Source organism: Lepidochelys kempii, chromosome 10 (assembly GCF_965140265.1).
Source record: "Lepidochelys kempii isolate rLepKem1 chromosome 10, rLepKem1.hap2, whole genome shotgun sequence".
Lineage (NCBI taxonomy): Eukaryota > Metazoa > Chordata > Testudines > Cheloniidae > Lepidochelys > Lepidochelys kempii.
In genome coordinates this window covers 51,878,802-51,903,261 of record NC_133265.1, presented here as the reverse complement: position 1 = coordinate 51,903,261, position 24,460 = coordinate 51,878,802, and the positions used below count along the sequence as shown (strand labels likewise).

The 24,460-nt window shown below is 39.9% G+C and overlaps 1 protein-coding gene across 5 annotated transcripts in view; it reads left to right on the top strand.

The window, feature by feature from the left end:
- The window catches only part of USP3 (ubiquitin specific peptidase 3), a 58,168-nt gene that overhangs the window by 14,662 nt on the left and 19,046 nt on the right, over positions 1-24,460 (top strand). For 4 of the 5 annotated variants that reach the window (XM_073303575.1, XM_073303573.1, XM_073303571.1 and 1 more), the window contains exons 2-8: positions 6,457-6,517; positions 8,735-8,866; positions 14,253-14,300; positions 17,899-17,982; positions 20,015-20,096; positions 21,839-21,921; positions 23,665-23,778. In XM_073303575.1, the coding sequence (XP_073159676.1) occupies positions 6,457-6,517; positions 8,735-8,866; positions 14,253-14,300; positions 17,899-17,982; positions 20,015-20,096; positions 21,839-21,921; positions 23,665-23,778 (604 nt within the window). The remainder of the gene's footprint in view (positions 1-6,456; positions 6,518-8,734; positions 8,867-14,252; positions 14,301-17,898; positions 17,983-20,014; positions 20,097-21,838; positions 21,922-23,664; positions 23,779-24,460) is intronic. The other variant, XM_073303572.1, reaches the window with a different exon arrangement.

The following is a 24,460-nucleotide window of genomic DNA, read 5'->3' as shown; positions in this document are numbered from 1 at the left end:
GTGTAAAATTATTTGTATGTGCTTCAGCTGCCAACATTGCTTCCATGTATGCTTGTAGCTACTCCAGTTGCATGAGGTAGTCTCCCTTCTTGTAGGTGGATACTCCTTTCAAGAGTGCCAGTCAAAGGAAACTATGGCAACATATGAATTAATAAAATACTAATTGGCATCATTAAAATCCAGAACAAGTAGTAATATTTATATATAAATCCATCAGGGTGCTGGAAATAGATTGGAAAATAATCATGAACCCAGTTAAGTATAGAAACATTCAAATGAAGGTTAAAAGGAAAGAGATTAGAAGAAAAGATAATCAATATGGAGTGAACAGCCGTTGTTCTAAAATCCATTTGGGGAGGGGAGATCTGTAAGGCACTGAAGTTGGAGGGAAGGAAGGAAATGAGATGGGTTTCAGAGGGTAATGAATGCCACACTGTTTAGCCCACCATAGCAAAAGTGCAATCAGCTCTGACTTCAGTAGTAGAAGTGGGATCCTTTCAACAGCATGTGTGAGCAGAGGTGTCTGCTAGTACAAGGTTCAAGAAGCAGGACTCAAGGGTTGCCAGAGCCAACTCCATTAAGGACTTTAACAACCAGTAATTCAAATAGTCTGTCACTGTACAGACAGGCAAAGTAAAGAAGGTAAGAGTCTAGCAGACCTGGATTCTAATCTCAGCTCTGCCAGCTACCTGTAGTGTGACGTTGGCCAAGTCACTTGACCTCTGTTTCTGAGAAATGAGGCTAGTACTTTATACAATGCTCTGAGCTCCTCAGATGGAAGGCCCTGCGCAAGTGCAGAGTTCTGTTTGATGGGAAATTTCCATCAAAATGAAACTGATTAAAGACTTAATGTATAAATTTAACATTTTTAGTGAAGTTTTGTTTTCCCACCACTATTAATCATTTCCCAGCCTTTTGGTTTGCAGCTCTCTTCTACCTACTTACCTCCTCAAGTCTTTGTAGAACTGATAGTAGAGGAGAATCTTGGCCTGGTTTCATAGGCTTGATTAGTTTATCCTGTGACACGGCATGCATCATGCAATACAGCTGCTATTTCACATTTTTCCCTGTGAGCTGCTACTCCGTTTCCGCTCAAGGGCTGCTGCTGGAGTCTGCCCAACTTGTCTTGCTGTGTTGCCAGTCTCATGTGCCAGACAGTCAAGTTTCTGAGAAAGATGAATTAGGGACATTTTTCTCAGCAAAACAGAGCAGTGGGTCGGTATTAGACAGTATGGGGTAAAAAATGGGGGATGTGAAAGCAATTCTGATGGCGCTTCCAAATATTTTTAACATTATTCTCTACATGCAACTTTCCCTGGAAGCCCAGTACTGTAGTCCCCCCTCCCAGAGTCTTGTCAACACCAGGTATATAGGTATAATTATACTGTTAATATACACTGGTCTTTCTCCATGTATGGATGCTCTTATCTTATACAGTACCAGTGGCTTTTTTTGTTACTTAGCTTGTACTGACCTAAGCGAGACTGAAAACAGGCCACTGTTTTTCCAAATAAACAGTATTTTTACACTAATTGTACAAAAAGTGTCCATATGGGGAGTCACATTAGTGTAACTACTGCTGTATACCTGTGTATACCAGTATATTTACCAGTAACTCTGGTAAATTTACCTGTGTAGTCAAGCCCTCAACTATTTTATAAAGCATGAAAGAGTGGATATTGGAAACGGTTCAGCGATCTTAATATCAGTCTCTACTCAACCAGCTTCTAGACTTCATTAATTACTGGCTGAACTTCATACTCATCCCAGAGTGTTGCTCTTGTTATGCCAATGTTTTATGGCTTTTTCTTTACCTCTATTCCATTGTTAAGGAGCTGTTTCCTCATATTCAGGTTGTGAAGTAAAGTCTGTGGTAGCCATGGCCTTAGGTTATTTCTACTCCCTGTGATTTGCAAGGCAGACCATTCGAGTTCATTACGTACCCATAACACCATATGTCAAATGCTTCCATGGGTACTGCATCACACAGGGGTTCTTTTCTTGGCACTTTAAAAGGGCTGTTTCCTGTTTGTCTCCTGTTCTTCCTGATCCTTTTTTCTTTGTGTATGTGTGTCTGAGTTAATGCGGTAGATTCTTTAAACAAAACTATTCGTAGTGTATGCGTAACGTGCCTCAGGTGGCACGTGGCCAGGATTCATCGCTGGATTTGGTCCACTGGTTGAATCATTAGCTTCCCCGGCCTGGGCTGGGTACTGATGGAGAGCGCGACATAAACGCTGATCCATGCCCCCCACAAAACTGTTAATTTGAGGCTTTGTTTGTATGCAACACATACACTGAAATTTTCTATGGTCAAAGCCCACAACTCTATGCTGTAAGGCAGTAGGGTCTTTTGTCTCTGATGTTCTTGCTTCATTGGAATACACTGGAGAGCTGTGTGAAGTAAGATGTCTTACAAGATCCATAAGTGCTCCCAGAAGAAAGAACATGAGGGTGAGGCGGGGTGGGGGCGGGGGGCCCTTGATGAGCATGCACCCATCAGCCTGCATAGAACAGAATGATTAAGGTTTGGTAAGTGTTACTCATCAGGATGGGACACAGAAACTGTGGTTGTAGCTCACGAAAGCTTATGCTCAAATAAATTTGTTAGTCTCTAAGGTGCCACAAGTACTCCTTTTCTTTTTGAGAAACTGGAAGGAACTTTTACAATCTGAACCTTTCTTCTGAATGGTCTTAACTACACAGGATTTCAGTGTGAAACTCACTGGAATAAGTCTATACATTGGGTGTTAGATTGCTTCTTGGGGAAGGGTCCATTGCTCTTTTTTTGTTTGCAAAGTGCTTTGATTGCTTTGGGTGCTATATAAATAATTAACTAGTATTCAGGTTTCACTTGTAGTGATTACACTGTAGAAGATAGCATTTTCCCTCCGTTATGTAATCGAATGTATAGTTTCAACATTTCCAAGCAAGCTGATGGTGATGTACAATGGCAGATTACTCACTATTTGAGCCAGCATTGTGGCAGCACAGATTTATTTTCCCCTCTTTCAGATACTAACATCATCTTTTTCTGAAGGCCATTCTAAAAATACAGCAAAACGGCACAGTTGGTAACTGCTGTAGCGGACACTTTAGTTCAAGAGCAGCCAAGGTTCCTGAGCTTGTCTAATGACTAAGGGAGGTGAATACTACTAATTAAGCTTTTTGCTCAGTTACAAGTCTTAAGTTATCTTACATAACTCTCTTCTAGATGCACTTTTGCAAAATGCTTTTGTTCCCTGTATTTTTAAAGTAGCATTTAAAAAAGTCAATGGCAACAGTGAATACAGGCATAAGAAAAATAGCCCAAATAATTGTTTCTCTTCTCCCTCCTCCCCCCTTCTGTTGAATATATGGTACTTTCTGTGACTTAAGAATCCCAGTGAATAAAGTCTTCTTTGACATCCAGCTAGATCTGTAGCTTTTTGCTTTGGAAGTTGGATGATAGCCTAAAAACCCTTCTAACAAGTGTGTTGTAGGAATTGTCAAGCAGCAGAGAATCTGTTTCTCCACCCTCAGTACTATGTTTTGTCAACTGCAGACAGCAGTCCCCCTCTGGTACAACTGGCCTCTACCATCCTTCTATTTGAGGGGCAATTGTTGAGGTTTTATAATTTACATGGACTGAGGAGGGATTTGTCATGAGCCTGTGCTTTTATAAGGACCAGTCTTGTTTTTTTGCACTTGAAAAACACTTTTTCCTTCCTATTTATTTTTTAATTTGAAATACAAACCAACACAGTCCTGCTCCATTCTGTCCTATCTGTTGTGTACCAGTATCATCTATGGGATCAGAACATCTTTAGAAATGGGATGTGAAATCTTCTGCTGTAGAGCCACAAAAATATCAGAAGGTCCCATGTAAACAGTTGTTCTTTAAAACAAAACAAAAAAGTGAAAATGTAGGTTACGTATTACTCTACAAGTTCTATAGCAGCACAGCATCTGCATCTACATTGGGAGGGTAGGTAAGAGGTTAGGTTGATCTAACCCAGCACTCACAGTGCAAAATGTTCATAGCCTGGAGAGACATAGCTAGGTCCATCTAAGTTTTAAGTGTAGACTGGGTCTTAGTAACAATAGTATATTTTAAAAATGAATCTTGAGGGCTTTCCTCCACCATACCCACTCAAACGACTTTTGCCTTCCTCTGCAGCATGGGGCATGGGTCACTTGCAGGCTTAAACTAGTGTAAATGGTGGAGTCTTTGTAATCTGAAGTCTTTAAACCATGATTTGACTTCGGTATCTCAGCCAGATGTTAGGGGTCTATTACACGAGCAGGTGGTGAGGTTCTGTGGCCTGCAATGTGCAGGAGGTCAGCTAGATGATCAGGATGGTCCCTTCTGACCTTAAGTCTGAGTCAGTGGTCCCCAAACTTTTTCAGTTCTGCCCCTCCCCTCCTTCCCCCCCTTTACCCAGTCCACACACCCCCAGGAGCCAGGCCGGGGTATAGAGGGGTGAGTGGGGCAGGACAGGGGAGAGGGAGCCATGCTTTTAGTGTCTGGGCTGCTGGAACCGGGGCTGGGACCGGAGCAGAACTGGGGCCAGGAGCGGAGTGGTTTTCCCCCTCCGCCCCCCCGGGGGCCTGGTCCGGGCCTGCCATGGCCCCCTGCACATTCCACTGTGCTCCCCTAGAGTGGCGCACCCCACAGTTTGGGGACCACTGGTCTGAGTCTATGAGAGAACAATTTGAAATAGTCACTGTCAAATACTGCAGATTTAAAATAAGTTTTACAACATATGAATAGGAGTGCTTTTTTCCATAGTGATTGTATTCGAGATTTTACATTTAAATATTCCTGTGAGGGGTTGTGAATTTACCACACAACAGCATTGTGCTTATGAATCTGAAAATGAACATTCTCTTAAGAAGTGAAACTGCCCTGTCTACTTTTATCTTCCTACCTGGGTGAAATTATAAAAGGAATCACACTATTAATGGTGAAAAGTCAGTTATTTAAATTTTTGGAGTTCTAAATTTAGGATGGAGTTAGGAGTTTTATTGTAAAATATGGCTGTTTTGGCCCTTTAAAGGTTGGTAAAATTTTTGGGCTTAAACTTTTCTCCCCATAAGCAAAACTGCATTTCAATATTAGACATTATATTCGCAGATATAATGAAGAGTACATTTACTAACTGTTGTGAGTCTGAGACTTGACACTAATATAGTACAAGAGCTGAATGTGCAGAAGTTCCTATTCTAACGTGTGAGAGCACAGATTTGCAACTTGCATTCAAAGATGACCTGTATTCTTTGTGTTCAAATGCACATTCTTTGGAGTTCCTGTGGGAGTTCTGTACTCTTGGTGTCAGTGGAGACCATTCCATTATAAGTTTTGCAACAGAGTTGATGTCTATTTTAAGAAACAGCCTGGAAAAATACATGTGGCTATGAGCAATGAAACATCTATCTGTTACCCTGTGAAGACATTAGTATTCAGATTCTTCAAGAGATCACAGCCAGGTCTTTCTGTATGGTCCTTTAAACATTTGGAGCATGGACAAAGGCGGATCGATATCTTCAGTTAATTTACCCTATTACCTAAATTGAGGCATTTCCCCCTAGACCTCCTACGCTTCTCATTGCTCTCTTCAGGGGTGGCATACTTTGAAGGCTGGTTAATATTGTGGCTGGTTGAGGAGAGCTATAAATGTGTGCTCAATGGTTGTGGGTCCTAGTGGATAGTAAGAAGGGGCACTCGCTAGGATCTATGGCAGGGTGTATGTGTAAAGGTCTTATGCAAGTATTGAGACACCCTAAGAACTGTAGCTTTTTTTAACCAGAACACTGAACTTTCCCTTCTGTGCTCTAGATTGGACTATAAAACAGAGTCCTTTCACGTGTCCACCATTTTGATCCAGCACATGACTGACAGGTTAAAATGTTATAGTTAAGACCTGCAGCAGCACTTGCATACAGAAATGAGCATTCAGAAAGGCATATGTTAACACACTGTACAGCTTAATGCAGTCTACTTACTACTGATGGAATTGGCAGGCCCTCTTGGAGTAATTTCTCTGAAGTAGTCTTCCTTGGTAATGGTCAAGTGCAGTGACTTAGGTGTGTTTTTTTCAGTCTTATAGGCTACAGTGATAAAAGGCAAAATAAATGCTTTAAAACATTCACCGCTGGTTTTGGAATTGTAATTTGTGATGTTTATATATTGTATTTGAAAATCAAATAGTGATCTAATGAAAGCAAAAATGTGATCCTTTGCAATATGAACAGTAGGTAAATGCCTGTGCCTGAAATTAAAAATGAAGAAAGATTAATATGCGTTGGTATCAGCCACCTCTCCTGCAGTCCCTACTATAGCTTAACATGACTATTTTGATATTTTATATAACCACACAGTCAATGTGGAACCAGAGGAGAGCTAGTTCCAGCTCACTGGATTCTATAACTGTAATATCACAGCCAATTCACCTGATTTTCTTTTTTGTTTAATAGTGTGCCGATCCAATAAAAGTCCCTGGGTGTGTCTGACTTGTTCAAGTGTCCATTGTGGAAGGTAGGTACAGCACATATTGATTTGGAAATTACTTAACCCGTCTTTTTAATAATCTCTTTTTCATCACCTTCCCTCTGCTTCTTGTTCTGTTTAAAACAATCTCCCTCCAAAGGATCTCTGAATGTCCCTGTTCCATTGTTCCTCTACACCGGAATATAGTGTCAAAGGAGCTATTGCAGTTCAGCGATTTATACACTCATGCTGAACACTCCTCTCTACTTTCCATAGGTGCGTGATAAGGTATTTTTCTTTTGAATTAAAAGCACAAGTAGTTTATTAATGTTGCAGTAGCAGTTAATATGGTTTGTCAGTGGAACTGTTTAAAGCAGAAGACACAGCTGAAGACACAGTGGCAGTGGAACTACATTTTTTTCTTGTAAAGACCTTCATAGTATTTGAAACACTTATATTTACAAAAGGAGTTTACTGCATTGACTGATAAGTAGATTGATGCAAAATAAAGCTGCTTCTGCTGTAGCAGATTAAAAACAAATAGGTATTTCTTGGTATTCTCTAAATCAAAATCTTGCCCAACTTGTTTTGTGAGATAGCAAGTATCCAGTTTAAACTGAAAAGATCTTAAATGTGTTTTCAGGGTATCTTAGAATAAAAGTTTCCCTTAGCTATATTGACAGCATCTGGTGCAGGTGGGTCTTTATCTGATTTTGATGTACATTGAAATACACAGAAATATGTGCATACAACAAAGTAGTGGTTGAGATGATAATTCACACTTCAAAAGACCTAGTAGAAATTTGCTGGTAAATGTGTTTGGAGATGTGCATGTCTAAGGTTAGTCTAGCTGGTTGTCACATTCAGACAAAGACTGTGGGAAATAAAAACACTTAAACTGAGGTCTACCACATGCACTGCCAGGTTTTTATCCTTGAAAACCACCATTAAGCTTAGTGAGTTTCTCTCTTAGATAGATCCCAGTAAATTCTATTTTCAGTTTACTTTAACTGCCTGTTCCTGTAGAGGTAAGAATATGCTAACTACTTGAATAATTTCTTTCATATCAAAAGCTTCAGCACAAAAAAAAAAATCTTTTGATTTTCCTGTATTTCAAAAGTTAATAGCTTGGAGGGAGGTAGATGGGAAATATCACCATATTATGTGAATGATCAAAGGCTGAAATCCATAGCTTGGAATATTTTACTCATTCTGTGTGTGTGTGTTTTTTTTTTTTTTTAAACTGTTGTTACCAAACCTTTGTTATATACAGTTAATAGGATTTGAATTACATTTTTACTCAGTGTGTGTTAGATCTTAAAACTGCTGTCAACCCAGGAATTAAATATACTTGAATGAGAAAGCACCATCATTGTGGTCTGGAAATCTCTAGGATGTAGGGAACCAGCAAGATCTTTTGTTCAGGTAACATTTAAAATACAAAAAGAGAAGATAGAGCCACCCATATCTTCACTGGAAGTACCACATTGTTCTCTCACCTAGATTTGGGGAGGAGAGAAGAATTACAATACAACAAAAGTATCTCTTGCATTTCCAAATTAAGAACTTTTTTCCCTATTGTTGGAGAGCCTTAGATTTATAGGAGCAGCTCAAATTTTGGGGGTGAAAATGTTCACCTTTTCACCTGGTATGCTTTTTATATACAAAGGACTTTACAGACTTAAACTGCTCTTCATTACATGACCTCAGGTCCAGTGTCTCCCAAATTCATGGACTTTACAATATAATGCAAGTGCTTCAGTTTTAAATCACTGGCTGCAGAGCAGTGGAGCTTAAAACGGATATGCTTGTATGTAGAAGTTAGTGTTCAGTTAAAGCAATTGCAGACATGGTGAACACTGGAAGGAAAGAAAGTGAGGCTGTAGAAAAAGCATACTGGGGTGGAGAAGGATAAACTAAATGCTGATGTCTTAATTTGGACAAGGAGAGCTAACATTCTTTTCCTTTATAAATATGTGGCAGGCCATAAGAGGCTTATATGCAGGGGGTTGGCTTAAAGAGACCAGTGTAGTGTGTGTGCGCATGCCTGAGGAGGAGAGATTTAAAAAGAAGCTTAGGCAGTGTTTATAATTGCAAAGTCTTTCATATTTTTTTTTATAGAGATGACTTGCATATTTAACACACGAACAGCTACATTTGGGATTACTTTTTTTTTTTTTTGAATACTATATCTTTTCCCTTAGGCTTTGGTTAAATAACCATTTAAAATACAAAGAGTTTTTTGTGGTCTCTTCTTTCTTTAAGATATGTGAATGGCCATGCAAAGAAACATTATGAAGATGCACAGATTCCTTTAACCAATCATAAGAAAACAGAAAAGCAAGAGAAAGTTCAGCATACTGTGTGTATGGATTGCAGTAGTTACAGTACATATTGGTAAGTAAATATTTGCAGCATGTCAGTTCATGACATTGTTATATATTCAGATGTGCAGATATTAGTAACCCATTTGGAACTTAGAGAAATATTATATACTTTTTAAAGTCATTGTATACATATTCCCAGCCTTGGCTGTTTCGAAATAGAAACAGTATGTGAAAGCTCTCTCTGCTTTGAGATGTATTTTAGATCTGTGATTAAAGCTAGATTCCTATGTTACAAGTGACATACAAGAGGTTTTTCCAATGTGTATAATGTGGATTTGTTTAGTTGTGGCAATTTTTGTATAGCCTTTCATGTTTACAGGTATGTAAGAGCGTACCTTTGGAATGCAAATAAGAGTACCAGTCCATTCCAGTTCCTCGTTTCATAGAGCTAGCCAGTCTTGCACAACATAAACATTTACAAATGGTTCAGGTATGATTATGGTCAGAAGAGTGAGTGATTAAGTAAAAATGGCGAATTCTTGCCCAACTGATCTGCTTGCAACTGATCTGCTCGTGTGTGCCTTTGTGTCATCTTCTCTGCTGACTTTCTGGTGGAAAGACTAGTTTTTCCTGATGGAAGCTTTGCAGAGCAATATGGCTATGAGCGAGGGAGCTAGAACGTACTTGGGTGCGAAATTAAACGGTCAACCAAATTCTTATATCTCCATTTATAAAGATTCTGCTATTTGAGGCAGAACACAACCCTGGCTGGCTTTGCTCTGCTAGCAATAGTTCTGTAAACTGAGCAAACAGATGGCAAAGGCTGGGAGTGGTGTTGTGGAAGTGATGCTCACCATCTTTCTCCCTCCTCCACCCCAAGCAGAATTGTTGACAGCATCTGTCGTTTTTTTCCTCTCGCATTCGCATTGTTGCTACATATGTGATTGCTCAAGGGGAAAGGAAGAATGGGATTTAAATAGCTGCGTAGTTCTGAATGTGATGTTCTCATAACTCTACAGGACAGATCTCCTCTGAATAAGACACAATTTTGAGTAGGTGACTTAATATCTTGGTGTACTGGATCAGCGAGAGTCCATGCTCTGGTGCCTCCACAGGTGTCCTGCTGTAAGAAGGAATGGTTCCATATTACATGTCCTCAGGGAACCCTGGAGTAAGTGGTCTGAGCCAAGAGAAATTGTTTAGTGCAAGTCAGAAAATTAAGAGTTAAGGCTTATGTAATACATGCAGCAATACCAAATGCTTTATATGAATTGATAGGCATAGGAGAATCCAGTTTTAACAGTCTTTGTAATCATACAAAAATTAAGATTTGGATCAGCAGTTCAGGAACATTTCTGTCCCTCAGACTGACCTGCATACCTAGGGTTTCACCCTACACACTATTGTAATCTTTGTATAAAATATACTTTTTGACATATCAAAAAACTAACTTCTCACTGGTCAGTAGTATAATGAAATGTGTGTAGTAAAATTTTATAAACATAAGCTGAAATTAGGTCTGAAATGTGTTTCCCAGACAAGTCTGGGTAAACCAGTTTTTCAAAGACAAAGGACAAGCTGATGCCTCTAGCCAGGTGTCAGGAAAGTTGATGGGCAATCGCCTATCAAGTGGCCATTCTTTGGCAAGGGAGGGGAGCAGGAACAAACATCTGTATCTTAGCAAACAGCTTGAAACCTCTTTCCCCCTGAGATTTTGTCTTTGTCCTCACAACATGAATAAAAGAAAAGGAGTACTTGTGGCACCTTAGAGACTAACCAATTTATTTGAGCATAAGCTTTCGTGAGCTACAGCTCACTTAATCGGATGCAAAGCTTATGCTCAAATAAATTGGTTAGTCTCTAAGGTGCCACAAGTACTCCTTTTCTTTTTGCGAATACAGACTAACACGGCTGTTACTCTGAAACCTAACATGAATAAACTTTATCTAGGGGTAATCCTCAGGAAAAAGGGGACTATAAAAGCAAGGGGCAAAAACACCCCAAGGTGGTCCTCCCTATCCATCTTTCTCTCTCTCACCTAAAGACAAAAGAAACAGGCTTTGGACTTTGGGAGCAGATCCTGGCCTGAGACTTTGTTCAGCAGTGTTACTAGAAACATGGGGTAAGGGATTTCACCTTGAACCAAGTCTAGTTTAAGTTTTAGTACTAAGGAAGCATATTTTTCTTGGAACCATTTCTGACTTTAATGGCTTATATTTGTACTCACTAAAAACCTTTGGAGTTAGATAAACTTGTTTTCTTCTTTATTCAAAAGTAACCCAGTGTTTTAAACTGAATTGTGTGGATAACTCCATTTAAAGTTGCAAACTATTGGATGTTGATCCCCTTAGAGGGGCAATGGACCTGAAATAGCTGAGCTGTTCAGGAGAGGGCTGGACAGTGCAGAATACCCATTCTGGGGGGAAAATTTGGACTGGGAGTGTGTTAGGGTCACTCTGCAAGTGGTAACCAAAGCTGGTGGAAACCAGAGTGTGACTGGAGGGTGGCTAGCAGGCTGCAGCTATACACAAACACTTTAGGGGGGTGACCAGCATGATGTTTGTGAGGGGCCCAGGTTGGAAGCCACAGCAGCAAAACATTGTGAGATTCCCCAGGTTGCAGGGTAAGGATGACACAGCCCCTTGCTGGTCTGGACTGTGCCCTGGAATGTCATACCCTAGTATTGACATGCATAGCTAAGGTATTTTAATTTGTATTTGTAGTTTGCATGTAACCTCGATATAAATCAAAACTAGATCAAATAGCTTCCTGCAATTAGTCTCAGACTCTTGGCTGTTTACACACTGGTAGGACTGTGATAGCTGCAAAAATAGCAGTGCCATAACTGAGGCTACCTTTGCAGCCTGAGAGATTAGACATTTCATAAATATTCCACATTTTGCAGAACACAGAAAAATACTTAGAAGGAACATTACATGTAAATATTTGGGTGTAAAGGATTTTGTTTTTCAGCAGATTCTGTGTTTTGCCCCCCAAGACATCAGTTTCCACACACTGAAAAATAAAATGGGATATAAATCTCCTCTTATTTCTAGAATGTGTTCTGGCTGCAGTTTAGGGCACTAGAAAGCCATGACTTCCTGCTGTAATGTTCACTCCTCTTTTTCTGGTAAGAGTAGCCTGTCAAAGGGGAATTTCCCAAGCTAGTAGAGGTGCCTTCCTTCTCTCACCGTATGTATAGAGAGGGGTCTGTGTGTAAGAAATACACTCTTGAATACATTCACGAAGATACTTGAAAATCAAACCTTCCTTTCCTTGTATGTTTAGGGTTCTGTATTTTGACTCTCTGCTAACTCTTGAAGCAGTAGATAGAGTGCAGCTTCCTATATTGGGGATGAGAGCATGAGTTTCAGGAGATGTGTAGACTCCTGAATTTCAGTTCTTAACTTGTAAACTGAAAAGCCATTTACTCTAACCAGCCACTATATGCTTACAAGGAGTAGAGGTTTTGCTTCTCGGGCTAGCACAAAATGCTTTCCCCTGCTGGGCTCTTCTCTTTTCCTGTGCACTAGCAGTAAAATGATATTCATAAGAAGCCTGCTTCCTGAAGTATAAGATTTCCTGAAGGAGGATTCTTGTAAATCTGTTTGCTCTGTTCTAACATGCAAACAGATGACTAGCACAGCAGGGGAAAGAGTCCTATTCATATATTTGCATAATATGCTTCTGGTGTGTGTGTTATCCCAGATTCAACTGGTCGGTCAAATTTCTGACTTCTCAGTCTTGTTGTTCTCTCTTAAAGCAGGTTTCAGAGTGGTAGCCCTTGTTAGTCTGTATCAGCAAAAAGAACAAGGAGTACTTGTGGCACCTTAGAGACGAACAAGTTTATTTGAGCATAAGCTTTCTTTGTTCGTCTCCAAGGTGCCACAAGTACTCCTCCTTTTTCCTCTTAAAGCAGTGGTTCTCAAACTTTTGTACTGGTGACACTTTTCACACAGCAAGCCTCTGAGTATGACCCCCCCTTATAAATTAAAAACACTTGTTTTTTATATTTAACACTATTATAAATGCTGGAGGTGAAGTGGGGTTTAGGGTGGAGGCTGACAGCTCACGACTCCCCACGTAATAGCCTCGTGACCCCCTGAGGAGTCCCAACCTCCCCAGTTTGAGAACCCCTGTCTTAAAGGGATATGGTTGTGTTGATTAAGGCTCAAAACATAGGTTTTGTAAAAAGAAGCTTTTTAATTTGAAGGTTGAATGAATGAATACAAATAAAAATTACACATTACTTTGTGATGGCTGCTATCTAAACATTTGTTCATGCTAGTGCTTGAAAACCAGTAGTGAAACTTGACGTATAAACTGTCATAGTCCACTGTGAGTGGAATTTAAAAAGCAGGTGGCATTAGTGATGAAAAGTAAGTTAAGGTTTTTTGTTTTTGTTTTTATTCTTAAATTCCTAAATTGAAGGTGTTAATATGATTAAGGAAATTTGATTATTTTAGGTTTCAGAGTAGCAGCCGTGTTAGTCTGTATTCGCAAAAAGAAAAGGAGTACTTGTGGCACCTCAGCTGTAGCTTACGAAACTTATGCTCAGATAAATTTGTTAGTCTCTAAGGTGCCACAAGTACTCCTTTTCTTTTTGATTGTTTTAATTATTCTTAACCTTAACCGTATGTCTCGCTAAACTTCATTAGGGATTTATAAAGCATCTTGAGGATCTGTCACCTAGTGGTATTGTCCAGCATTAAATTTAACAATTCCCCGGAGCAGTACATTTATGGCTTAAGGCCATTTTTAGCAGTTATGGGGGGTAGGAGGGACTAGACTGGGATTTAGAGCTGAGATGCAAAAAATAGAAAGTATATAAGAGGGGAAAATACCATGCTATACCACATAAGGAAGTATTCTTTATAGCCCCCTCCCTGAACTACACACTTTATCCCATACAACCTTTGTTAAAAGCATACTGGAGATCTGCAATATGCCAAGTAGCACACAGTTCAGTCTGTGGTAATCCTAATGATCACAAATTAAAAGAACATGTCAGTATTCACCTGGCATTTAGGTAGAAATCTCCTTATTTTAAAACTCCTTAAACTAAAAACTGGATTGGATTTTAAACATGATTTCTATTTTGATGTTTCCATTGTGCTATTGTTCCAATGCTGCTGTTGCGCTTTTTTAAAATTTTTTTTTTACTGGTTTGTTTCTAGACTTATCAGTTTCACTTTTGTTTCTAGTCAGTTTTATTTTCCACTCTTTCTGTAGTACAGTAGTGCTTGAGTTCACAATGGCTTAAAAGAACTGTCCATTTAATTCTGAAGTATCATGAAAACATCTGTATTGAAAACAGGCTTTGTAAGTCTCTTTATCAGGACTTAAAAGGACCTGAGAACTAAAGGAACAGTTAATTGTCTGTTTAGCAGCTGGCAGCCTGTTATATCCATGTTAGTGGCTTTGTAGATAAAATGTTCTGTTGCTGTTTCATTTAGGTTGGCTTTCATTACCTGTTTACAGACGGAGGCTGTTACACAATCAAGGTAACTAATGTGCCCATTCAGGCAGGAGCATGGGCATGTTGGTGCTAGGGACAACACAAGCCACCCCAGCATCGATCTGCTCCATCCTTTCCAGTGATTCAGAGTTGGGCTGTGTGTAGCTTGCCCTAAAGTAGTGGGCTTTGTTGGAAAGAAACACAAACAGCAGCACCCTGTTAGTGTGAGCAGGGAAGTGAAACTGACCAATGTAAGCAAAGTACTTTTACTTTGGATGAAAGGTAAAGCAAACTTAACAGGTCCCTTCTTTTTTCCTAATAGGGTGTCACTGGTAACGTAGATGGAGAAAACCTGTTTCTTCATTTGTTTCCTGATATTGACAATGGCCATTCTGTGGCTGTATATTTCATACTTGGAAGTACTTGTGGCACCTTAGAGACTAACCAATTTATTTGAGCATAAGCTTTCACGAAAGCTTATGCTCAAATAAATCGGTTAGTCTCTAAGGTGCCACAAGTACTCCTTTCTTTTTGCAAATACAGACTAACACGGCTGTTACTCTGATACTTGGAAGTGATAATTGGGTCAGTTTCAGTGTATAGAAAACTTAGTTGTTTTAAGAAATTTGAGTGAATTTCTTCTCTTGCATACAGCATTTGCAGAAATCCTGTGCAAGCTGATCTTGTGGATATAATTTTCTGCAAAAAGGTGCTCTGGTCCCTTCATTTTTCAACTCCAAATGTTTTTAAGCTACAACATGGCAAGTTATTTATATTTAAAGTAAGGCTAGTAATATTGCTGACTTTGTGAACTATCTCAAAGATTCCTGCAATGAAAAAATTGTGAATTGTTGAAGTGTCTCATGTAGACACTTTCATTAACTGATAAAGCACTGATTGAGACAAGCAGGGGAGTAGATACTATTATTATGGATTCACACTTTTTAAAAAATACTAAGCAAGTCTTATATTAGAGGGAAAAGGAGATAAATGGCTACAGTTCAGAAAGTAAATATTTTCAAGGAAATAAACTTAAAATATAGAAGGTGCTCTTCCTTTAGCTCTGTATATGAGATAAAATGAGGAGTGCATTTTTATTCAGTAAGTAAGGGCTAGTGTACAGGAGTGGCAGTGCATACCAGAGGGTTGTAAACTGTAGAGTGCTCTAAATGCTCTGTGTAGACCCTGCTAACACACTCTAAAAGCTAGCATGAGTCCATGTAGTATTGTCTGATTCAGTACTGTACTAATGTGCATTAGGAACTTCTAGCATGTGTCAATAGGGTCTACATAGGGCAGTTAGAATGCACTTTGCCCCTTTCTTCTCCCAGTCCCTGTACTGTACTGGTTCTCGTATGGGAAGCATCAGTGTGCAATCCTTGCATTCTGGTGGCTCAAAGTAGCATTGCATCTGCACTGACTCTGCCTCCATTGCTGAGAGGTGTTGGGAGCCTCCATATGACTGGGGCTTTTTCAGGACTGAAGTCTGGGTTTCTCTCAGATCCCTGGCTGCTGCATCTTTTTGAAGCGACACCCCCTGCCTACTTGCATCATCTCTGACCCAACAGACAGCAAAGGGGATGCAGCTGAGCGGCTCCGCATCAAACCCATGGAGGGGAAGGTTTTTCTCCTTTGTTCTGTGTGCATATGTGGGAGGGGAATATGAGAGGCTTGGCTGAGAGCAGTCGGGGATGTTCTCTTGAAGCAGTCTTCTCCGTGGGACATAAATCTTTTTTTCCCATCCTCCTCTCCATCCCCAAATGCGCGCACACACTGTGGATTTACTTGTACCTCAAGACAAAAGACAGAGTGGAGCATGTTTTTTCAGACACAGTTTTTGCAAGCATTCCCTGAAGGCCTAGTCTCCTGTTAAAAAGAGACTGCTAGCTGTGCATGTACGTTTAAAGCATTTGCTGCAAAATTCTTGATGTGACCATCGCTATATGTTTATACGGTGTCTAAACAGTGCGCTGTAATCTGAGTGAGGCCTCAGCAATAAGAAATGTTAAACAGTGACGTTTCTCCTCCCCTTTACATGTGTGCAGGATTCCTCTCTGCTTCTGGTTCATCCTTTCTAGATCTCTTCTAAGGCAGCTCCATTTCCTGCCATTGTCAACTTCACTATTGTAGACCTAGTAACTGTGATCATGAATATTGCATGCTGTAGAATTGTTCTCACTAGTTATAGCTTATGTATTTTCGTAGAGTAGACTCTTGCAATGAAGAGTTCTTTGGTGGGGGACCTTTGGAAAGCGTGAGCTGCCTGAAGAGTGGATCTTGGAATTGTTTTGATGCACTGTATTGGGAAGCTGGTAGTCTTAAGTGTATGTCAAATTACAGGATTAAAGTATAGCTAGCTGTTCGTGGGAGTGGAATATAGCTTCTCCAGAAGTGTAGATTTTGAGAGTGGACTCTGCTCAATCAGGAAAGCAGCATGAACTATCTGCCCTCATTAAGAGCTTAATCTCAGGGGAAGAATATGTAGACTGCTGTGAAACATGCATTGAAGTTGTTATATGTTTTAAGGATTCTCTGTTATCATTTGTTCATTGGCTGTGTTACAAATGTCTTGGGGCCTAATTCTCTACTTCCACGCAACTTGTGTAATCTCGCTTCTGCAGAGGGGGTGAAAATGCTGCCAGTTTGATTTGATAGAATTTTATGCTGACTTTGCATGAGGTATGAAGGCAGTTGGGGAATCAGGCTCTTTCTTTATACAAGACAGTTAATAGTTTCTGTTAATAACAACCACCTTGCTGCTGCTACTTCTCCTGACAGCTTCCAAATGCTTACTTGATTTATAGACATTTCTATGCTGCTCGCCCCCATTGTACAGCACATACATAAAACCTTCTTAGACAAATAACTTGTAGCGGAAATACATCTTACAAAAACCTATGGGATGAGCTTGTGGTTAAGGCACTGGACTGGGACTTGAAAATTTAACCAAGATCTCCCAGCTCTTCCACAGACTTCATGTGCAATTTAGGTCAAATCACATAATCTGTCTGTGCCTTGGTTCCCCACCCTTTTGTGTCTCTTCTGTTTGGAGTGTAAGCTGTTCAGGGCAGGAATGTTCCCTCTTCAAGTGCGTACAGCACCCAGCACAATGGGGCTCATGGCATGACAATGCAATTATTTGTATTGAGAAAACATACAATCGCAGCTTTCATTTGCCTGTTCTGCGTGCACTAAGTTTCTGTCCGAGTGCTATGGCTTTTCTTTGAACCAGAGCCTCTAATGCCAGTATCAGTTCCACAGGTATGTTTGCATTTTGGAGCCTTGGAGTTCTGAAGTAGGACTAATGACACTTGCTGCTTTTAGTTTTACTTTTTGGTGGGAAGATGATAGTTGGAGTCATGAATTTAATTTTACAAGCTGTTGTTTGATTGGCTGCAGTAGAGAAAAGAGAGTACAGGAGTAAGAAGCTGCCGGCACCTCTTGTAAATGGAAAAACAGTTTTGAGAAGTGGGTTAAATTCAGTGTTTTGCCTCCTTGTTTGAGATCCCTCCATCTCTTACGCTAAATACCTATTACCTCCAGTACTTGCTCCCATAGTCATGTGAACTCATCTGCTGTATCCAGGCTTTGAAGTGCTATGCGTCACTGACACCCTTTACACTTGCTGTTTGTTTTTCTTGCAGTTATCGCTGTGATGATTTTGTAGTCAATGATACCAAGCTGGGCCTGGTACAGAAAGTCAGGGAACACCTACAGAACTTGGAAAAGTAAGTAACCTGCTTACCACTCCCCACCCCGCTCTGGGTGGACTTGGATATTGTTTCATTTGAATGGATTTTCTTTTTGTACATTGTCCTTCTACAAGCCTTTTCATTACCTAAAAGAGATACCAGGATTATGGGGTTGGGATGACTTCTACATTGAATCTCATGGAAACGCGATTAACAAGCAGCTTTGTCTACGTGCTGTCTGAGGCATTCAGACTTGTCCTTGTCAAGAATGTCTTGGGAAATGTCTTGCCAAGAAGCAGGCTTGGGTTCCCAAAAGTAAGATTTGGTTGCTGGAGCAGAGAATTTAAAGTGGAAATGGAAGCGGGAAATAGCCTGTTAAATGTTAACTGGGTGGCCTGGTTTCTGAACATCTGAAGATGAGGAAAGTTCATGAACTTATAATAATTGTATACTTAGTTATAGAAGAGCAGTGTTTTATTGTGACTTATCTAGCTCTCTTCTACTGAGAAATATTATAATCTTTATCATGCAGACGCTCCAGCCAGTTCAGGAGAGCAAAATATTAGGGCTTTCATAGTTTGCTTGGAAACTTTGCAAAATACCTTGTAGAAGTCTAGGCACACACAAGTCCTTCCAAATATTGTTTGACTGCCCCAGAGTTCAGCCACCAACACCACTAACAAGTGGCTGTGATGTGGGAAAATCTTCTGATACTGGTACGCTAAATGTGTCACTTTGGCATCAGAATCTCCCGTTTGGCATTGTCCTAATCTGAGGCCATCTCCACTTCCAGTTGCTGTCTCATGTGAATGGGGCTAGGAAATCCTAACACACTGTTTTTCATTCGGTTTTTTGCTGGGTTAATAAAAGTGTACAACATGTGGATGAGGGATGTATTTAATATTTAGGGAAGCCTAGGAGAAAATCTGCAACTTAGTTTTTCAGAGGTGAAGGTTGCCACTGTCAAGGCCACTGGATGGCTAGTACTCATGTCCCAAGGTGAAAGCCCATTACAGTGACTTCATGGTCGAAAGAATTTAAACTATAGACTTGAAACGGCAAAGGAAGTATTGAAGAACGTTGCTCTAGCATCCTATGTGTCTTTAGGTTTTTTATATTTTATATTTTGCCTCTTGGCTGGTGCCAGAGCGCTCTTGGAGGAACACGGTTATCCTATGATGCACATTTCTATCAAGGAACTTGTTGTTTGGGAGTCTCCCTCACCCTGACCTGACAAATACTGATCTATTTTGCACACAGCAGTGGAGGACCTAGACATGTTGGATCACACTGCAATGGTGCACTGCATAATTTCTCATGAACCAGTAGCACCTCAACAGTTTATCTTGTGCTTCTTACAGGTTTCCAGCTGTTTTGAATAACTGTAAGATAGTTCACTTCTTACTTGGGCACTTTGTCTTCTAAAAGCTTATCGTAAAGGCTATAAAAGTACGTTTAGTGTAAGTGACTGTCATTGATTAGCAACATATGAAGCCTTTAGTCCATTACACCCAATAATTTTCTAAGAATGGACTTTTTTGATATAATGTTGTTAGTGTTTGTCTGAGAGAAACTGCAAAGCTTGTCGTTCAAGTTGTTTTCTGCTTTAAATTGGTTGACTCTGCACTTATTTTAAAGTGTCTTTCTAAAGCTCTGGAGAGACACTTCTGAAGACAAGACGTGCCACTGGAGAAATTCTATATGAAGTGTCCCTTTGATTAAAAAAATATTAAGTTTATTTCAGATCAGCAGTTGCATGCTAATTAGGACATGCTTCAGGGTACTCACTTACATTAATTCAGATACTAGACACTATTAAAATAAGAGTTTGTTTTGAGTCAGTGCTCTGGAAAAGAGAGTCTATTTTAAGACAAATATTAAGTGTTTGTTGTACCTCTATAAAAGCATACGTTGAAACCCGGGGAAGGCTTTTCCGCTGTTGAATATTAAAGATCTGTTGCAGTTATAACTGTTAGACATTAAGATGAATGGACACTCACTTTGTCCATTTTATATTGTTTTTTAATAGTAAATAACATGTTTTAACTAATTTATTCCTTTACTATAGTTCAGCTTTTACAGCAGACAGACATAGGAAAAGAAAACTATTGGAAAATTCATCTCTAAACAGCAAGTTATTAAAAGTAAATGTAAGTAAAACACTATCCGTGCTTGAAGGGGCTTCGTTAATTTACCGAGTCTCAAAATGGGCCTAATGTTGTCGTAGCTCCCTCTGCACTCCCAGAGTTCCAAGCTGCCAGCAGTGAGTTGCTGTCTTGGAATGTCTGTGGTTTTAGTTACTTTCAAAACTGTCAGGCCTGCTTAGTGTCCCTCTTCAATTGATAAGAAAATTTCTCAGGACGACTGAGGAAGCGTTCGCAATACAGGCTTTTTTTGGGCTACAGAATCACATGAATTCTCAGTGTCTGGAAAATCAGAAGTAAAACTACAGCTGATGTATAGCAATTGAGAAGACAGAATTAGAAAATACTGAGTGAAGTTTATATCCATTTTAGAGTCTGAGCTATCTTTGTTTTCTCTGTTTTATTAATACATGAACGTTGCCCAAGGCAACTGATGGTCTTTTCTGTGCTGGCACATTGGATCAGTGTCTAGAAAAAGCAGGGCACAGGGTGTTTGCAATAATGCCATGCTGTCTAACCAGAGATGGGGTGAGAAGGGTACTAAAAGGCATTGTGTGTGTTGGGGGGGTTGTTGTATGTTTGAAACAACACCTTCTTTAAAAATAGGCTCTTGCAATTACTCAACTGCTAAAATGCTGCATCTGATTAATGCTGAGTTTTCTATCTAAATATTATAAAATATTCTTATGCTGTTTGCTCTTTAGGCTTTACTTGAGACTTAAGTTTTGTATATTGTTTGTGGTAGTGTTAATTTCTCTAATGATATCAAGACACAAGCAAGGGGACGGTATCTGAATTACAGAAGCTTTCTTCCATTATCCCTACTTGAAAGCGCACTGCTTTTGTTGTCAGGACTAGAGTTGATTTTGAACTCCTGTTGTTAGAAGATTGGTTAACATACCATTCTGGAGACTGTAAGGATAAAAGTTCATCATGCTGTTCTTATGTAATGTATAAATTTTGAATAGCAACTAAAACGCAAGTGCAAAGGATTTAGAAATAAAAATAGCTACAAAACCAAATTAACCTGTGTGTAGCATTCCTCTGAACTGTCAATAGTTGGTAGGCCAACAATGTCACATGCCTGCTCTCTCCAGCCCTCCTTCCCCCAACCCCTTCAGCTTGTACAGTCTGTTTAATTTCAGTAGTTTTCCCCAAAATGTCATTTGTTTTTCTTCAAAACAAAAAAGGCAGCAACCCAGTGCTGATGTCTCATAAGGAGTACTAAAAGAGCAAACCCATACCACATGATGGTGGGAGAGTCAAGGGGTAATTGGCAAGGAATTGGATCTCATTTTCAGGGTGAGATGATTTTCAATAGTGCCTTAGGGAGATGGGCACGCAGCTCCCATTGAAAAGCTTTGGGAATTGGTACCTAACTCAGATGCTCTTGAAAATCTACCCAACAGCCTAGAGTGGATTGTTATAAAGAGTAAGTAAAACATTCTCTCAAAACAACGAAGATCCCCAAATGTCCTCAGAGGGTTTATTTAGATGGTAAAAAGGGGATTTTTCAGTCAAATTAAAGTACCCCTTTAATACCTGTGTAGATAGTTAATACCTTTGAGTATTTGAGTGAATAACTAGATCCTTTGAGCTAGTCATGTTGTAGGCTTGGCTCCCAGCTGGCTCAAACAGTCTGTCTGTCGTTAGTTCTATTTGAATGTGCACTGCTGCACAGTGGCTGTTGTGTGCTTTGGGGGTAGCTGTCTTTCTCTTTTGACATATCTATTTCTTCTGGTTCCCAGGGGAGCACTACTGCCCTTTGTGCTACAGGCCTTCGGAATCTGGGGAACACATGTTTCATGAATGCGATCCTTCAGTCTCTCAGGTATCAATCATGTTTTATATGCAATCATCAAATCAAATTCCCACCCTGGGCTTGAGGTTGATTTGGTGGTATCTGTTCTGCAGTGCTAGGCAAGAGAGGCCAGCTACTTCTCTTCCTCACTCTTGCCCTACAGACCTGTCAGAATGGGGGGTGCTGACCCGGCAACATACTCTGCCCTCCAGGAGGAGGGAGGATCTCTCCAAAGTGATCCCTGTGATTGATTCAGGAGTGGCAATGATGTTCAGGGGAAACCCCAGCTTGAAGGGTAGTGGGTCTGACATGACGCCCCTTGTGGGTGAGGGATCAGTTAGGGCACCTGCAGGGGAAGGGATTGTCTGTGCTCTGAGGGATGCAGTGTCTCCAGAGAGAGAGAGGCAGACCATTATCGCTGGGAAACGGTAACATAATTTGAGTGGCTGGTCACTGGGCCTGGTTTCTCACTAACAGATCTGTAGGTGCTCTAGTAGCATGGTACCACTGGAACTCTGACCAGAGAGGCAAACCTGATTCTTGACACTTATTGTCCAGGCCTTTGGAGACTGGGCTTTTGTGGAGTTGTGCTTGGTCTCCATTATGTCATCTTCTTGCTCCCCTCCCCCTTTAATGTACCAGTGACTCTATTTAATATGCAAGTTAGAAAATGTCACGCAGCCTGGCTGAGAGCTGCACTAAAATTTTTGTGACCTCAGTGACCCTTCCTCCACCCTATAAGTGCACGCTCTTCTCCTCATCCCAAAGTTAACACGTGTAATTGAATGATCATTGTATTGCTCACAAAAAGTAACTTCAAAATGTAACTTTGTAGAGTATTTTGTGCATATTCACAGTAAAAATGTATCAGATGGTGCATCCCCAGGGCCAAATTGTCACTGAGTAGAGACACAGTTGTGTACCTATATCTGAGCATGCAATTATATGGGCACTGGCAGGAGATTGCTGGCCTCTTAATGAAAACCAGGGCCAAATTCTCAGCGAGTGTAAATTGGCATAGCTCTGTTGATTATATTGGAAATACTCCAATTTAAACCAGCTGAGGATCAGGCCCTAGTCTTTTTCGTCTTGTCAGACCTGCTGTTTCACCCTTCTAATGATCTAGGTACAGTACTTGCCATCCATCTACCTTCCCTATCCCTCTGTAGTTCCAGCTCGATAGTGTATTACTGTATGCAATTCCTGCTCTTAACTGTTGAGTATTATGAATGTACTGCGTAATTACAGTGTTTGTGTTTCACTGAGATATGTGGCATAACAGTGTTGGGGAAATGATTTTTATATGTAGTCTGTAAATCAATTTCTAATGCTTTAAGTTCCATATATATATATATATATATATATATATATATATATATTATATATATATATATATATGAAAGTCTACTGATACATTAATATTAATGCCACTTATAGACATGGATTTGTTTACAGTGAGCATGATGTAAGAACTCAACACTCAGTAATTGTGGAACCTTGGTATTGCCTAATCAAAAGAGAAAAAAGATATAATTGTTGCAGGTAACTGGGCCGGTGAATGCTGTTTAGTGTACCTGTGCTGAGTAGATAATTATATTGTAACACTAGATGCAACTTGACTAGTTCTCTTGATGGGAAACTTGAGCTTTTCAGTGTTATAAGAACTAGTTCAAGAAGCCAAGTGAGCATCTCCAAAGAATACTGTGCAAAGCACACGTATCCTTCCTATTATCTATTCTATATGTTTCTCACTCTCATTTTTTTTCCCTACAGTAACATTCAGCAGTTTTGCTGTTACTTCAAAGAGTTGCCAGCTGTGGAATTGCGGAATGGGAAAACAGCTGGCAGGCGAACTTACCATACCAGGAGCCAAGGGGATAACAATGTGTAAGTTAACAAATGTCTTGCTAATACTGAACTTCAAGAAGCAGCACTAGAAACTGAAAGAGGTAGTGCCAGGTGCTATTTGGGTGTATTGTACAAGTGGAGATGTTTACATAATTTTCACTGTTTTCTTGTAGCTGTCACAGGAGAGGAGAAGGCTAGCATCCATCAAACAGTGCTGGAGTGAAGTTAAATATATTTAGAGCTGGAATTATTAACTTAACGGGGCTAGGTGTCACTTAGTGCTACTTAATTTTACTCAAAAAATTCTTTCCAATGTGCTCAAAATTAGCACAGAAGCTTGGATTAAAAAAAATTGGCTGAAGGACCTTAAACAAGGATAATAAACACCGTATTGAGTTGTGGGAGAGCAGGAAAAATGTCTACTAGAGTACCAGAGGGGGGTAGTTTTGGGCTTGGTTTATTAAACATCTTAGCACTAAATAATAGTATAGGTAACAACCTTGAGAGAATTTCAAGGTGAACAAGAGGACTGAATCTTCACCAACATGCAAATAATTGCGCGCACAAGATTTACAGGTACAATTTTAGAGGTGCTCAGATACTACAGTGATGAAAACTTCGATAGAAAATCGGTCCCACTTCCATCCTTAACATCTGTGATTCCACAATGTTGCTAGTCTGTCTTCTCTACCCTGTCAGTTTTGTGGATTAGATTTAGATT